At 43.5% G+C, this 18,330-nt stretch overlaps 1 protein-coding gene across 1 annotated transcript in view; it reads left to right on the top strand.

Moving 5' to 3' along the window:
- The window catches only part of LOC120054958 (zinc finger protein 644-like), a 32,607-nt gene extending 16,935 nt beyond the window's left edge, over nt 1-15,672 (top strand). Inside the window, exons 3-9 of the mRNA XM_039002748.1 lie at nt 96-3,173; nt 3,479-3,686; nt 3,914-4,124; nt 4,293-4,491; nt 7,235-7,360; nt 9,844-9,949; nt 14,650-15,672. Coding sequence (XP_038858676.1) covers nt 110-3,173; nt 3,479-3,686; nt 3,914-4,124; nt 4,293-4,491; nt 7,235-7,360; nt 9,844-9,949; nt 14,650-15,088 — 4,353 coding nt within the window. The 5' untranslated portion in view covers nt 96-109 and the 3' untranslated portion in view covers nt 15,089-15,672. The remainder of the gene's footprint in view (nt 1-95; nt 3,174-3,478; nt 3,687-3,913; nt 4,125-4,292; nt 4,492-7,234; nt 7,361-9,843; nt 9,950-14,649) is intronic.
- Nucleotides 15,673-18,330: the final 2,658 nt, after the last annotated feature.

The raw sequence follows: 18,330 nt of genomic DNA, 5'->3' as shown, positions 1-18,330 counted from the left end.
CATTTTTCATCGCCTTTAGCCCTCAAAACACAATATAAATTATTGAGTATGTTTTAAGCTGATTTGGTGATTTTTCTCTGTTTCTCTCTTCTCAGAACATACTGGGGAGATGGCTGATATAAAGCCAAATGCACAAGAGGACAAAGAAGGAGATGTGGTGGAACCAGTGTGCAACAGCTCCATTGCCACTCAGGAGCCATTACAGCGTCACACATCCTCCCTTAAGAACAATGCTGCAAGGTTGTCAGAGCAGCTGTCCTCTGACAGACTCCCAAACCCTTTAAATGGAGCACAGCCCAGTCCATTTGTACCCAGCAGTGTCCCTGCTTTTCCCCACACAGCCCAAGCAGCCCATTCACTACCTTTCGTAGCACTTGTTAATGGACCTGCTTCACACCCTAACTCAGAGGAGAGCTGTGGCCTGAACAAAGACAGCACAACGCCCAACACTGTCCTGGTGGAGGCCCAGGACGCCCAACTATGGCAAGCAGGGAGGGACACAAGCCCTCAGGTGTTACCGCCACCCAGTGAGCTTCAATCAGAAGCCCTGAAGAACCCAGCAGGGCCAGGGCCTGTTCTGAAAACACTAGCCACCACGCAGCCAGAGGCCAACAACACGTCACCATCTGACTCTGGGGAGAGTGAGGCTGAACTGCCCTACCAGGCCCGTGACGCCACCTTGTCAGACCACAGTCCACAGCCTCACCAAACGCCAATTAACCAAATATGGACGGCTGAGGGAGTCAAGGCTAGAGCTAGATCTATATGGGACTTAAACACCACAGAGTCCTCTGAGAGCTCGTCGGACGGTTCTGACGGGGCTGACTCACTACACTGGGATTCTCAGAAAGAGCTCATACGGGTGTTGTGGAACAATCGTAACGTTGACAGCAGCTTACAGGAAAACGCTGCGGGAGTGGGAGTGATGCCTCAGCTTACCAGCCAAAGACAGAGGAAGCGTAAAATACACCTGGTGGGTACGTCAGGTTCTCCTGAAAAAGTTTACAACAGCAGCTCAAATCACACCTACAAAAAGTGGCATATTGAAGAGGAGGAAGATGATGACGAGGATTTTGACATCGCCAACATAAATGATGAGGATTTCCCTTGTAAAAAGGCTGATGTACAATCTTCTGTGAATTCATGTCAAGAGCATCCCAGTGACAGTCCTGTAATCATCAAGAAACTGATTATAAGAGCAGATTGCCACGAAGACAATCACTCCGACTCCCTCTTTAGTAGAAAGCCCAAGCAGCTAAAGACAGAGCAATCCGAACAAGAACCATCGTTCTTCCCATGCACAAAGTGCAATGTTAATTTCAAGGAGAAAAGGCATTTGCATAGACATATGATGTATCATTTAGATGGGCATAATCATCAGATACGCCACCATGAGAACGTTCCAAGGCCTTTTATATGTAGGGAATGTGGGCGTTCGTTCCGCGATCGCAATTCCCTCCTCAAGCACATGATTATCCACCAGGAGAGACGGGAGAAACTTATGGAGGAGATCCAGGGACTCAACAAACTCCGAGACGAAGGCAGGAACGCCAAGCTGCAGTGCCCGCAGTGTGTGTTCGGGACCAACTGCCCCAAGACGTTTGTCCAGCACGCCAAGACACATGAGAAGGACAAACGTTATTACTGTTGCGAGGAGTGCAACCACATGGCCCTGACAGAACGGGAGCTTGAAGCACACCTGTACGCGGTGCACTGTGACACACTGCAGTACAAATACAAGAACATGATGAAAGATGAGGAGTCAGAGTTTCCTACAGATAACAATGAAGATAATGAATCAAGATCTGTTCTGTTTCACTGTAAAGTGTGCCCTTTCAGCACCCAAAGTCAAAATGACCTGAAGAGCCATTGTGACCTAATACACCAGTTTTGTGAAGATGAATGTGAAAGTCCACCTTTTAACAAAGCATCTGACCATCAAGATCAATATAGGCTAGCTGGCCCGTCCAAAAAAGCAAATTTAAAACTACTACAGCTGAAGCAAAAGTTCTGTATTAAAAAGCCTGCTTTCTGGAAAAGAGCAGATTTGCCCTTTTGGTCTGGTAGTGTAGCTGACTTTTACACGAGAAACAAAGCAGACGCACAGAAGTATTACAAAGATCTTACAGCCTCCCAGTTCAAATACAGTCTTGGCAGCTCAACAAACAAGCTGTCACCATCTATGTGGAGGAGCAGCAAGCCAAGCAAATTATCTCCCAAACCAACAGAGAAAATAGACGTGACAACAGGTCTCCCTTATGTTGAGGAAGACAATCAGCAATACAACCATGTCATTTCAGGAATCTCAGGAAGGACAAAATATCCCTCAAATGTAGATGTGTTGGTTACATCCAAGACGGCTAAAACAGGCCAGATGCTAAATCATAGCTATGACTCTGACAAGAGTCAGGGAGATAGCAACGACTTGACCTGCAGGAAGTCAGAGCCCCAAGCTGTTACCCGAAAGTCTCCATCCAAACGAAAAATGTCCACACCCTTCCGCAACACTGTGGAGAAGGTGGTTGATAATGATTTTCCAAAACTGAACCCAAAGTTAAAAGAGACTACCACTCCTGAAGACACAGAAGATGATGATTATGAGGACACATATGACTTTAGTGCCTACACCAGCGAGGCTACAGCCAATTTCCTGGATAGTAGTGAGAATGAGAGGAACCCCTATGCCCGTAGCTACTTCATACGCAGACAGAGGGGTTCTTTTGTTAAAGAAGATCCTGCACCTGCTGCTGATGTCGGCCATTTTGAAAAGAACGCTACTCAGGCTGACCACCATTTTGAAAAGACTAAAGTCAAGGAGGGGGAGTATGACAGCGATGACATACAGAAGCTTATCATCAAAGAGGAGTGTATAGAAAGCTCAGTGTGTGACGATTCTCCGGAGTCACCCACCACCACCAAAACACACAACCAAAGTCTCTCCTATGAGTATGACGTCTCCCCTCCATTTGGGTCAGAAAGAAAGTCCTGCCCCTATTGTCCTGCTGTGTTTGAGTCTGGGGTGGGCTTGTCCAATCACGTGCGAGGGCACCTGCACAGGGTGGGGCTGAGTTATGATGCTCGTCACGTGGTGTCACCTGAGCAGGTAGCTTCACAGGACCGACAGCCACGATTACGCAGGAAGATCCCCTCTGTGGCACGGAGGATCAAAAAAGGTGAGCAACTTATTATATTTTCCCTGTCTTTATTCAATTACTTATTGTTTCCTATTGTACTGTAATAGGGTAATATGTAATAAAAGTAATCTGTAATCACATCTAACAATATTTGTGACTGTTTCTTTCACAGTCAAGTGTGTCATGTTATTCTTTTATAGATAGTGTGTAATATTCAAAGTTATCACAAAGTTGCATAGTGATTTACCTAGATCGCTCTGGGTAAAAGCGTCTGCTAAATTACTAAAATGTTAATGTAAATATAGATATTGTGTTAAAACCTTTTTTTAATCTTCATGTTACAGCTGAGAAGCCGGAGTCTCAGGCGGAGCACACCTGTCCCTTGTGCTGTGGCTGGTTCGACACCAACACGGGCCTCTCCAATCATGTGAGGGGCCATCTAAAGCGGATAGGGAAGACCAGCACCAGCACCAGTAAGAGTCCAGTGTGTATCCTTAACGAGCTGCTACAGGATGAGCAGGAACACCAGAACATCCTCCAGACCCTCAACAGGTACTGTAAACAATTCCTCCACAAGTTACTGTTTACACCTTTTAGGGATGTAATAGAATATTCTATCTTATATCAGCTATATATTTATTTTGAATTTGTCTTCATTTTAATGTATTTTTCATTTTGTCTACTTTTATGTCATTGTTCTTTTTCATGTACCTCTCTGGCTATATGTTGTGACTAGTGTATCCTATATCATTGTTGTGTTTCATTTGAAATCTGAACAGGAAGCAGTTCCTCTCTCGACCAATCATCTCCCAGAAGTTCATGGGGAGTGATGGGCTCTTCCTGACACCCACAGGGTTCCCAGTGAAGATCCAACATGGCTGCCAGCCAGGCCAGGATGGCAATTCTACTTCATGGGGGCCCAGTGCAACTACACCCAGGCAGGAGGAATTTAAGAGAGAGGAGTTATTTTCTGAAAGGAAGAGTATAGAGGTACAGTTGTTGTGTTGTTTTTTGGTGCTATGTTCTTTTGTGTGATGTACTTTTACTCTTAGTTAAGTTGCTTATAATTACATATTTTTTTATTCTGTAAGTGTCCTTGGGTATCTTGAAAGGCTCAAGTAAAATGTATTATTGTAATTAATATTATTATTATTACAGATACGAGGGGTCAGGGAACCTTCCCAGGGCACTTTAGTAGAGCTGCTGAGGAAGAGGAAGTTGGACAAGGAGCAGGAGCAGCTGAGGGATAACAGCAGATCGTATGATGCAGATAGGAATCACTTTACTGTGACCAAAGAGAGGTTTGAGGAGAGACAGAACCAACAGGCCAGCAATCTGGAACCACACTGGGCCCAAGGTAAGCAGATTCACAACGAATTTCTATACAAATCAGAATATCAGCATTTTAGAGCACTTTCAGAACTGTTATGAGACAGAGGTTGAGATTGTAACGTTTCAAAATTGGTGACATCATGGTAAGGTTGAAAATTACTTTTTACATGTCTTATTAGCGACCAGAAAAAATAAGACTTTTTTTTTTATTGTGATTAGATTTTGAACAGTGGATAAAAGGACCTAGATAGCCAAAATATGATTTTTTTTTGTTTTCTGCGAAGTAACAGAGTGAAAAACTATACAGTTAAAAACTACAGAGTTACTTTATCTGCCAAATATATTTTATTTAATGGTACTGATTATTGTAGTGCAACAAGGCCCCTCTGTGACAGCAAAACATATATGACATATGATCAGTCTGTTTCAAGTGATGTAGAATCAAAGAAGACAAGAAAGCCAGTTATGCCAGATACATGATGGATAGAAGTGACAGACAGCTTTATTAGCTTAATTGGGTCGCCAGTCTGTTCTTTTCACAGTGTTCTATTATTATTCATAGGCTTGATCAGTTTAGTCCTTTGCAGATAGGTATGATTATTTTAGGTGATCTTTAGAATAGTTTTATTGAGTGCAATGATACAGAGTTAAGATAGTAGTTTACCCTCCAATTACAGTAGATCAGCTTGCCATAATGAAACACAAACTTGTCTTGTTCCGCAGCTGTTTTGTGTGTTTTATTACCTGTACAGATTTTCATTGTTTACAGGCGCTCATGTTAAATCACAAAATGTCATTCAAATTGAGCTTCATTAAATATGTATGTGAGCATCATCATAATACCCCAGTACTCTGTCTGTTCTTCTGTCAGCAACCTTGAAGTCACCAGGAAACAGTATTATTGTAACGCACACAAAAATAATAAATTGGCTTTGAAATTGAAATTAAAACCTGTCACGTCCTTTTGATGTGGTTCTGGGAGCACATCAGCTGTGTTTACACACCTTTGTTTAATCTCTGTCCAAATAACAGTTTCCGTCCGTTTCGCAGAAAGATTAATAAAGATGTCTAAATCAGATATGGGAGCCTCCCGAGTGGCGCAGCGGTCTAAGTCATCACTACAGACCCGGGTTCGATCCCAGGCTGTGTCACAACTGGCTGTAACCGGGAGTCCCATAGGGCGCAGCACAATTGGCCCAGCGTCATCCGGGCTAGGGGAGGGTTTGGCCGGGGGGCCGGCTCTGTAGTTGGCTCATTGCACTCTATCAACTCCTTGTGGCGGGCCGGGCACCTGCAGGCTGACCTCAGTCGTCAGTTGAACGGTGTTTCTTCCAACACATTGGTGTAGCTGGCTTCCGAGTTAAGCGGACGCGTGTTAAGGAGCGCGGTTGGGTGGTCATGTTTCGGAGGACGCATAACTCGACCTTCGCGTCTCCCGAGCCTGTTGGGGAGTTGCAGCGATGAGACAAGATCGTAATTGAAATTGAGAGGGAAAAGGGGGTAAAATACAACAACAAAAAATATATTTAAAAAATATGGATTTCTTTTAATGTCCATCTCAATTCTAATGATTGGCCGTTCTGTGGCTGACATTGTTGAATGTCATAGTTACTTTTTACATTATAGCTGAAAGCTGAAACCTTAAAGGGAGAATAGACTGACTCTGACATTCAGATTTAATCATCTAACTAAGGCTTTTACGCCATTTTGGTGTAATCAGTGTTATGTTAAATGGAGATTTAACACATACAGTGGGGAGAATACTGTATAATATATACTTAAGCTTCTTTAAGGACATTAGTTAATTAACCAAGAAGAGATTCATTTTGCACATGCAATTGTTGCAAACGATTTGCAGGTAATTTAAATAACCTTTAGTGGCTTGTCATGGTTAAAAAACACCTCCGTAGCAGATGTTTTCCCCCCTATTAGGTGTGAAATGAATGGGAAGCTGTCGCTATAATTTTCACACCACTGCCAGTAGCTTCAGGACAGCCTGCATAGAAACTTGGTGTGGGCTTGTCATCCAATCAAATCTGCTCTAAAGGGTGTACAGAGAGACCTTTCCTAATCAAACACTTTTACGATTTAACATGCTCTAGATGTAGCCTGTAGTGACATGCAAAACTATTGTAATTCATGTGCAATATTGACACAATCAGCACAGTATGAATTTCTTATCATAGCCTAAATCAAATTCTAAACCCAGGTGAAAATAGGCACCCTGGAGTCCTTAGATTGTGATAAACATTACTCTCAACAATACATCTCCAACTGCAGAGTGCAAAACAGATCCTTCCCATATGAAAACAGATGGAGGGAGAGGTGTTGGCACTCAGGGAATAGCAGTTTTACTTCATGTTCATCTCTATGTGCTCTGTTGTCACTTTTAGCCATATTTCTTCAGATTTTTCCTTACAGTCACCTCAACTCACCTCCAGATTATATTTGTCAAAGACGCTCATCAAAGACCCTGAAACCAAACAATTTATTTAGATGTAATGTGTGTAGAAGTTGAACAAACAAAATGTCTCTAATGGAAGATAACTGTTAATGAAGTAAAAAACGAATGGAGCGAGGTAATCCGGAGGCTTAGGGGCATTTGAATAAAATGCTATACTCTTGACACTATTTCAAAGGCATTCCCTTGCAAGAAAAATGTTGTTAAGGAGTGTTTGGAACATATTTTACATTTTGAACTGAACTTGTGTGTGCTTTGCTTTCTTTTGAAATGTCTCTCTTTCCCTTTCACATGTCTCACTTTCCAGAGAGAAATGAATCTAATAAGAAGATGTGCATTCACTGTAACACAACCTTCCCCAGTGCTGTTAGCCTGTCCAATCATCTTCGCGCTTACGCACGCAGGAAGAGGGTTGCCATGTTGGAAGGAACAAGTAAGTTCTCTAAGCCTGGTCAGAAAAATCAAGAAAATAAAGGCACATTTCTGAAATTACAGTATTGAATGTTCCTTGTATTAAATGTACAGAACATTGTGTCCCAAATGGCGCCCTATTTTCTATATAGTGGACTACTTTTGACCAGAATTCAAAATCAAAATTAATCAAAATTAATCCACTATATAGGTAGTGCTCTGGTCAAAAGTAGTCCATTATGTAGGGCTCTGGTCAGAAGTAGTCCACTATATAGGTAGTGCTCTGGTCCAAAGTAGTCCATTATGTAGGTAGGGCTCTGGTCAGAAGTAGTCCACTATATAGGTAGTGCTCTGGTCCAAAGTAGTCCATTATGTAGGTAGGGCTCTGGTCAGAAGTAGTCCACTATATAGGTAGTGCTCTGGTCCAAAGTAGTCCATTATGTAGGTAGGGCTCTGGTCAGAAGTAGTCCACTATATAGGTAGTGCTCTGGTCCAAAGTAGTCCATTATGTAGGTAGGGCTCTGGTCAGAAGTAGTCCAGTATATGCAGTTGAAGTTGGACGTTTACATACACTTAGGCTGGAGTCATTAAAACTTGTTTTTCAACCACTCCACAAATTTCTTGTGAACAAACTATAGTTTTGGCAAGTTGGTTAGGAGATCTACTTTGTGCATGACATAAGTAATGTTTCCAACAATTGTTTACAGACCGATTATTTCACTTATAATTCACTGTATCACAATTCCAGTGGCTCAGAAGTTTACATACACTAAGTTGACTGTGCCTTTAACCAGCTTGGACAATTCCAGAAAATGATGTCATGGTTTTAGAAGCTTCTGATGGGATAATTGACATAATTTGAGTCAATTGGAGGTGTACCTGTGGATGTATTTCAAGGCCTACCTTCAAACTCAGTGCCTCTTTGCTTGACATCAAGGGAAAATCAAAAGAAATCAGCCAAGACAAAGCCAAAATGTGTAAACCTCCACAAGTCTGGTTCATCCTTGGGAGCAATTTCCAAACTACTGAAGGTACCACGTTCATCTGTACAAACAATAGTACGCAAGTATAAACACCATGGGACCACTCAGCCGTCATACCGCTCAGGAAGGAGACGCGTTCTGTCTCTTAGAGATGAACGTACTTTGGTGCGAAAAGTGCAAATCAATCCCAGAACAACAGCAAAGGACCTTGTGAAGATGTTAGAGGAAACAGGTACAAAAGTATCTATAGCCACAGTAAAACGAGTCCTATATCGACATAACCTGAAAGGCCGCTCATCAAGGAAGAAGACACTGCTCCAAAACCGCCATAAAAAAAGCCAGACTACCTACGGTTTGCAACTGCACATGGGGACAAAGATCGTACTTTTTGGAGAAATGTCCTCTGGTCTAATGAAACAAAAATAGAACTGTTTGGCCATAATGACCATCGTTATGTTTGGAGGAAAAAGGGAGAGGCTTGCAAGCCGAAGAACACCATCCCAACCGTGAAGCACGGTGGTGGCAGCATCATGTTGTGGGGGTGCTTTGCTGCAGGAGGGACTGGTGTACTTCACAAAATAGATGGCATCATGAGGAGGGGAAAATGATGTGGATATATTGAAGCAACATCTCAGACATCAGTCAGGAAGTTAAAGCTTGGTCGCAAATGGGTCTACCAAATGGAAAATGACCCCAAAGATACTTCCAAAGTTGTGGCAAAATGGCTTAAGGACAACAAAGTCAAGGTATTGGAGTGGCCATCACAAAGCCCTGACCTCAATCCTATAGAAAATGTGTGGGCAGTACTGAAAAAGCGTGTGCGAGCAAGGAGGCCTACAAACCTGAATCAGTTACACCAGATCTGTCAGGAGGAATGGGCCAAAATTCACCCAACTTATTGTGGGAAGCTTGTGGAAGGCTACTGAAACGTTTGACCCAATTAAACAATTTAAAGGCAATGCTACCAAATACTAATTGAGTGTATGTAAACTTTTGACCCACTGGGAATGTGATGAAAGAAATAAAAGCTGAAATAAATCATTCTCTCTATTATTATTCTGACATTTCACATTCTTAAAATAAAGTGGTGATCCTAACTGACCTAAAACAGGGACTTTTTACTAGGATTAAATGTCAGGAATTGTGAAAAACTGAGTTTAAATGTATTTGGCTAAAGAGTATGTAAACTTCCGACTTCAACTATAGTGGTCAAAAGCAGTCCATTATGTAGGTAGGGCTCTGGTCAGAAGTAGTCCACTATATAGGTAGGGTTCTGGTCAGAAGTAGTCCACTATATAGGTAGGGTTCTGGTCAGAAGTAGTCCACTATATAGGTAGGGCTCTGGTCAGAAGTAGTCCACTATATAGGGAATAGGCTGCCATTTGGGACACAACCTGTGACTCTCTCTGTCCTGGTGTCAATCAGTCTTCAGAGTTGTACGGAGTAAGTCTGTAGTAAGTTGGTCTGTAATGAGTTGGTCTGTACTGACTTGGCCTGTACTGAGATGGTCTGTGTTTTCCAGCCTATTCCTGTATACAGAAGAAGCCTAGGTTGAGGGCTGGACCAAAGAAGAAACTATTCTCAGCTCTCCCACCTGCTGTTGAGGAGATGTACAGACTCACCTGCAGGTATGTAGGAACACAACAAGCTTCTCTGTCACTTTTTGGTTTTGTTGGTGTCTTGATCTGTTGTGCGTTTCATCCTGTGGCCACAAGACAAAAATATATCCTGGATTACCCTTTTAATACTGTGAAATGGTCATGTATCAGTTCTAAAATATTCACTACATGGCCAAAGATATGTGGACACCCCTTCAAATTAGTGGATTCAGCTATTTCAGCCACACCCGTTGCTGACAGGTGTATAAAATCGAGCACACAGCCATGCAATCACAATAGACAAACAGTAGCAGTAGAATGGCCTTACTGGAGAGCTCAGTGGCACTGTCATTGGATGCCACCTTTCCAACAAATCAAATCAAATTTATTCATAAAGCCCTTCTTACATCAGCTAATATCTCAAAGTGCTATACAGAAACCCAACCTAAAACCCCAAACAGCAAGCAATGCAGGTGTAGAAGCACGGTGGCTAGGAAAAACTCCCTAGAAAGGCCAGAACCTAGGAAGAAACCTAGAGAGGAACCAGGCTATGAGGGGTGGCCAGTCCTCTTCTGGCTGTGCCGGGTGGAGATTATAACAGAACATGGCCAAGATGTTCAAACGTTCATAGATGACCAGCAGGGTCAAATAATAATAATCACAGTGGTTGTCGAGGGTGCAACAGGTCAGCACCTCAGGAGTAAATGTCAGTTGGCTTTTCATAGCCGATCATTCAGAGTATCTCGACCGCTCCTGCTGTCTCTAGAGAGTTGATAATAGCAGTTCTGGGACAGGTAGCACGTCCGGTGAACAGGTCAGGGTACCATTGCCGCAGGCAGAACAGTTGAAACTGGAGCAGCAGCACGGCCAGGTGGACTGGGGACAGCAAGGAGTCATCATGCCAGGTAGTCCTGAGGCATGGTCCTAGGGCTCAGGTCTTCCGAGAGAGAGAAAGAAATAGAGAAAGCGAGAAAGAGAGAGAGAATTAGAGAGAGCATACTTAAATTCACACAGGACACCGGATAAGACAGGAGAAATACTCCAGGTATAACAGACTGGCCCTAGCCCCCGACACATAAACTACTATGGCATAAATACTGGAGGCTGAGACAGGAGGGGTCAGGAGACACTGTGGCCCCATCCGACGATACCCCCGGACAGGGCCAAACAGGCAGGATATAACCCCACCTACTTTGTCAAAGCACAGCCCCCACACCACTAGAGGGATATCTTCAACCACCAACTTACCATCCTGAGACAAGGCGGAGTATAGCCCACAAAGATTACCGCCACGGCACAACCCAAGCGGAGGCACCAACCCAGACAGGAAGATCACGTCAGTGACTCAACCCACTCAGGTGACGCACCCCTCGTAGGGACGGCATGGAAGGGCACCAGTTAGCCAGTGACTCAGCCCCTGTAATAGGGTTAGAGGCAGAGAATCCCAGTGGAGAGAGGGGAACCGGCCAGGCAGAGGCAGCAAGGGCGGTTCGTTGCTCCAGTGCCTTTCCGTTCACCTTCACACTCCTGGGCCAGACTACACTCAATCATAGGACCTACTGAAGAGATGAGTCTTCAATAAAGACTTAAAGGTTGAGGCCGAGTCTGCCTCTCTCACATGGGTAGGCAGACCATTCCATAAAAATGGAGCTCTATAGGAGAAAGCCCTGCCTCCAGCTGTTTGCTTAGAAAGTCTAGGGACAGTTAGGAGGCCTGCGTCTTGTAACCGTAACGTACGTGTAGGTATGTACGGCAGGACCAAATCGGAAAGATACGTAGGAGCAAGCCCATGTAATGCTTTGTAGGTTAGCAGTAAAACCTTGAAATCAGCCCTTGCCTTAACAGGAAGCCAGTGTAGAGAGGTTAGCACTGGAGTAATATGATCACATTTTTGGATTCTAGTCAAGATTCTAGCAGCCGTGTTTAGCACTAACTGAAGTTTATTTAGTGCATTATCCGGGTAGCCGGAAAGTAGAGCATTGCAGTAGTCTAACCTAGAAGTGACAGAAGCATGGATTATTTTTTCTGCATCATTTTTGGACAGAAAGTTTCTGTCAGTTTGACAGTCAGTTTGTCAAATTTCTGTCCTGCTAGAGCTTCCTCAGTCACCTGTAAGTGCTGTTATTGTCAAGTGGAAACGTCTAGGAGCAACAATGGTTCAGCCGCGAAGTGGTAGGCCACATAAGCTCACAGAACGGGACCCCCCGAGTGCTGAAGCGCGTAGCACGTATAAATCGTCTGTCCACAGTTGCAACACTCACTACCGAGTTCCAAACTGCCTCTGGAAGCAACGTCAGCACAATAACTCTTCGCTTGGGAGCTTCATGAAATGGGTTTCCAAGGCCGAGCAGACGCACACAAGCCTAAGATCACCATGCGCAATGCCAAGCGACGGCTGGCGTGGTGTAAAGCTCGCCACTCTTGAGGGATGAATCCTGCTTCACCATGCGAGGACGAATCTGGGTTTGGCCAGGATAACGGTACCTGTTTGGTGGAGGAGGAATAATGGTCTGGGGCTGTTATTCATGGTTTGGGCTAGGCCCCTTAGTTCCAGTGAAGGGAAATCTTAACACTACAGCATACATTGACATTCTTGACGATTCTGTACTTCCAACTTTGTGGCAACAGTTTGGGGAACTGTTTCAGCATGACAATGCCCCATGCACAAAGCGATGTCCATACAGAAATGGTTTGTCAAGATCATTGTGGAAGAACTTGACTGGCCTGCACAGAAGCCAGCGGCACCAATGTGTCGGAGGAAACACAGTACAACTGGCAACCGTGTCAACGTGCATGCGCCCGGCCCGCCACAGGAGTCGCTAGAGCGTGATGGGACAAGGACATCCCGGCCAGCCAAACCCTCCCCTAACCCGGATGACGCTGGGCCAATTGTGCGACGCCTCATGGGTCTCCCGGTCGCAGCCGGCTGCGACACAACCCGGGATCAAACCCGGATCTGTAGTGATGCCTCAAGCACTGCAGTGCCTTAGACCGCTGCGCCACTCGGGAGGCCCCAAAACTCCATATTAATGTCCATGATTCTGGATTGAGATTTTTTGACGAGCATGTCACCACATATTGTATTGTATGAACAGTGTTGCCTCCTCAGATACTAAGTAGTAGGGGTGTAACTGTACATACCAAACTGTTCGGTACCAGGACCTCGGTTCGGTCTGCCCTGTGAACCCTAATGAATACATTAAAAAACGATATTTACGCAATAAAAACACTAGGCTTATAGGCTTCTGCCTCTAGAGTAAAGCAAAAAACATTTCAGGCTATTCCGATAAAACAACTAGAGCCTATGCACGTTGTAATCAAAATTCTAATCTTAATTTGCGCATTTCATACTGTCCTTTTGTGAGGAACTAGTTCTGTACGATGGCGAGTGGTTGGGTCGATAAACCAGAATTGGAGTATCCTCCATCATCGTTTAAATCTCCAGTTTGGGAACATTTTGGCTTCCCAGTAGATTACAATGGCGATGGACAGAGAGTTGTGGATGCAACGTTAACAGTATGTTTCCACACTCAACGAGAATAGCCTATACAGCTCAAATATGTTGACACATTTACACCGATATTACCCCAGTATACCGGAGCAAGACGGAAACGCAAATATACAATAACTCAACATCGTCTCCCCTCTGCATTCAAGCTGATTCTGATTCTGACCGGACCAAAGCTGATTCTGACCGGGCTAAAGAAATTACAAGAGTGATAGGTAGGCTATGTTTATATTTTTTACAGCCTTTGATTTATAGCTGCGCATATGCACCCATTCTCGGAGGTTGAGAACAGAGGGTTTCAGCACCTTGTGAAAGTGCTCGAACCACGTTATGAACTTCCCTCTTGCATTGCACCCATTTCAGAAAACATGTAGTACCCACTCTATATAAGCAAACCAAAGCCTAAGTTTACAATGAATTGCACGCATTGACCACCTATCACATTACCCCGGAGTGGTAGATGTACCGCGCTACAGACACAGCCTCATTATGAGATTCACAAGTGCATATCTGGTACTGAAGGAGGCACTTGCCATGTGCGTTCGAATCAAGTGGGAAGTGGGAATTTACCACATATGACTGGGGGGAAAAATGTACTTTAACGCCCCTCCAACTGGTATATACTAGTGGGAAACTCGTCTATCATCCTGAGCACCCACTTCTCCCACATGGTATCCTCTGATGTCACCTACTAAGGAAATGGCTTCTATAACAGCATTTTCAGCAGTTATATGCAACAACAAAACATTTATAAAAAGCAATCTATTAATGTGGTTTTTGAACTCTATCATTTGTTTACAAGCATGATATCTTTACTTTTAGTGTATGGTTGACACAGCTTGTTGGCCATTAGCCAATCAACATTTCTAAACAAGTTCAATCACATGAATGCATCCAACTGGTATTTATGGTAAATTCTGGTAAATTCCCACCTCCTACATGGTTACAAATGCAGCATCAGAGTGGAAACTTGAGAGGCCCAACATAACAATCCGGTCACAACAGACAATGCAAGTAACATTGTGAATGCTGAACATTGTGAATGGCATTTCATTTTACCACAGTCCCGAAACCAAACCGCAATACGCACCGAACCGTGGGTGTGGTGAACCGTTACACCCCTACTAAATAATATCCATATGTCTGCAAACCAAACCAAACCTAACCTAGCCTAGCCTATCCTACCTCAACCAAACCTAACCTAGCGCTCTCTCCCATGCAGATTCTGTGACCTGGTCTTCCAGGGTCCTCTGTCCGTCCAGGAGGATTGGATCAAGCACTTACAAAGACACCTCATGCACACCAGTGTCCCTCATACAGGGGCTGGCATGGTAGAGGTCCTGGGACTACACAAAGAGATGTCCTCCTTTCCCCCCCAGCAGCACCCCTGTCTGGAGCACCCAATGTCCAAATTGCACCCCACAGCTCACGAGCCACTGGAGCACCATGAGCACCCCTGCTTGGAACACCCCTCTCATCATGATCACCCCTCTCCCCAGCAGGAGCCCCCCTTGCCCAATGAGCACCCCGAAACCCACGAGCACCCTGAGCCACATGATGAGCACCCCTTGCATTATACATATCCCTCATCCAATGAGCACCCCAGCCTGGAGCAGCACACGGCCACGCCCCCTCCGGAGCTTCTTCCAGTGGCTTCCTGAGCGAAAGGGTTGTTTACAACATTTTCACTTGAGATCTTTATCCTGCACATGTAAATATGGATAGATACATAGAAATATATATAGAGATAAATACAAATATTCTAAAGCTATATATATGTTTTTCTTAATATGCACATGGACCTACTAGCCCTTCTCTCTATTTTATAAGACCGGTATCTATACGATACTGTAGATGATAGATCTTGTTACTTAGACGTATAGAAACGTTACAGAATTTACAGTTACAGAGAATTCTACTTGAGATGCAAAAAGGCCAACAACATTCGCTGAAGCTAGAACAGTTGTCAGTTCAGAACCTTGTATCTCAACTTTTTTTACCTAATGTATGCAGTGCAGTTACCTCTTCTACGTTTAAGTGAAGTTTTACTTACAGATAATCTTGCCATATTGCAACATGGACGCATGTTAAATGTGTCTTCTTGTTTCCTTCTTTACACTGTTTAGCAGTCAGTCAGAACTTTGAACCCAATACCAATGGGGCGGCAGGTAGCCTAGTGGTTAGAGCGTTGGGCCAGTAACCGAAAGGTTGCTAGATTGATTCCCTGAGCTGACAAGGTAAAAATCTGTCGTTCTGCCCCTGAACAAGGCAGTTAACCCAATGTTCCTAGTCAGTCATTGTAAATAAGAATTTGTTCTTAACTGACTTGCCTAGTTAAATCAAAATAAACCAAAAGAGACAACTCACACCTCAGCATTGTGATAATGGTAAATGCTTTGCCCATTACTTTGAGGCTATTCTCATTGACAAACATTTAAGGAGACAGCGTGATAAGATTTGAATTTACACAATATGTACAGTACCAGTCAAAAGTTTGGACACACCTACTCATTCAAGGGTTTTTCTTTATTTTTACTATTTTCTACATTGTAGAATAACAGTGAAGACATCAAAACTATGAAATAACACATATGGAATCACATAGTAACCAAAAAAAAGTGTTAAACAAATCAAAATATATTTTATATTTGAGATTCTTCAAAGTAGCCACCCTTTGCCTTGATGACAGCTTGCACACTCTTGGCATTCTCTCGACCAGCTTCACCAGGAATTATTTTCCAACAGTCTTGAAGGAGTTCCCACATATGCTGAGCACTCGTTGTCTGCTTTTCCTTCACTCTGCGGTCCAACTTATCCTAAACCATCTCAATTGGGTTGAGATCGGGTGATTGTGGAGGCCAGGTCATATGATGCAGCACTCAATCACTCTCCTTCTTGGTCAAATAGCCATTACACAGCCTGGAGGTGTGTTGGGTCATTGTCCTGTTGAAAAACAAATGATAGTCCCACTAAGCGCAAACCAGATGGGAGGGCGTATCACTGCAGAATGCTGTGGTAGCCATGCTGGTTAAGTGTGCCTTGAATTCTAAATTAATCACTGACAGTGTGACCAGCAAAGAACCCCCACACCATCAAACCTCCTCCATGCTTCACAGTGGGAACCTTTCAAATCAAACCAAATTGTATTGGGCACATACAGGTGCGGGTGTAGCGAAATGCTTGTGCTTCTAGCTCCAACAATGCAGTAATATCTAACAAGTAATATCTAACAAATTACACAACATATACCCAATACACACAAATCTAAGTAGGAATGAATTAAGACTATATACATATGGACTAGCGATGTCAGAGTGGAACAGACTAAGATACAGTTGAATAGTATAGAAAACAGTATATACATATGAGATGAGTAATGCAAGATATGTAAACATTAAGTGAATGAGATACCGTAGAATAGTATAGAAAACAGTACATACAGTTGAAGTTGGTAGTTTACATACATTTAGGTTGGAGTCCTTAAAATTTGTTTTTCAACCACTTCCGGTTGAAGTCGGAAGTTTACATACACCTTAGCCATATACATTTAAACTCAGTTTCACAATTCCTGACATTTAATCCTAGTAAAAATTCCATGTCTTAGGTCAGTTAGGATCACCACTTTATTTTAAGAATGTGAAATGTCAGAATAATAGTAGAGAGAATTATTTATTTCAGCTTTTCTTTCTTTCATCATATTCCCAGTGGTTCAGAAGTTTACATACACTCAATTAGCATTTGGTAGCATTGCCTTTAAATTGTTTAATTTGGGTCAAATGTTTCGGCCAGGCTTCCACAAGCTTCCCACAATAAGTTGGGTGAATTTTGGCCCATTCCTCCTGACAGAGCTGGTGTAACTGAGTCAGGTTCGTAGGCCTCCTTGCTCACACACGCCTTTTAAGTTCTGCCCACACATTTTCTATAGGATTGAGGTCAGGGCTTTGTGATGGCCACTCCAATACCTTGACTTTGTTGGCCTTAAGCCATTTGGCCACAACTTTGGAAGTATGCTTGGGACCAAGCTTTAACTTCCTGACTGATGTCTGAGATGTTGCTTCAATATATCCACATAATTTCCCCCTCCTCATGATGCCATCTATTTTGTGAAGTGCACCAGTCCCTCCTGCAGCAAAGCACCCCCACAACATGATGCTGCCACCCCCGTGTTTCACGGTTGGGATGGTGTTCTTCGACTTGCAAGCATCCCCCTTTTTCCTCCAAATATAATGATGGTCATTATGGCCAAACAGTTCTATTTTTGTTTCATCAGACCAGAGGACATTCTTTGTCCCCATGTGCAGTTGCAAACCGTAGTCTGGCTTTTTTTATGGAGGTTTTGGAGCAGTGGCTTCTTCCTTGCTGAGCGGCCTTTCAGGTTATGTCGATATTGGACTTGTTTTACTGTGGATATAGATACTTTTGTACCTGTTTCCTCCAACATCTACACAAGGTCCTTTGCTGTTGTTCTGGGATTGATTTGCACCAAAGTACGTTCATCTTTCGGAGACAGAACGCTTCTTCATGAGCGGTATGATGGATGCGTGGTCCCATGGTGTTTATACTTGCGTACTATTGTTTGTACAGATGAACGTGGTGCCTTCAGTAGTTTGGAAAATGCTCCCAAGGATGAACAAGACTTGTGGAGGTCTTGGCTGATTTCTTTTGATTTTCCCATGATGTCAAACAAAGAGGCACTTTTTGAAGGTAGGCCTTGAAATACATCCACAGGTACACCTCCAATAGACTCAAACGATGTCAATTAGCCCATCAGAAGCTTCTAAAGCCATGACATCATTTTCAGAAATTTTCCAAGATGTTTAAAGGCACAGTCAACTTAGCGTATGTAAACTTCTGACCCACTGGAATTGTGATACAGTGAATTATAAGTGAAAATATCTGTAAA

Source organism: Salvelinus namaycush, chromosome 10 (assembly GCF_016432855.1).
Source record: "Salvelinus namaycush isolate Seneca chromosome 10, SaNama_1.0, whole genome shotgun sequence".
NCBI lineage: Eukaryota > Metazoa > Chordata > Actinopteri > Salmoniformes > Salmonidae > Salvelinus > Salvelinus namaycush.
Note: the sequence above shows the minus strand (reverse complement) of the source record. Positions and strands in the feature narration are given on the sequence as shown.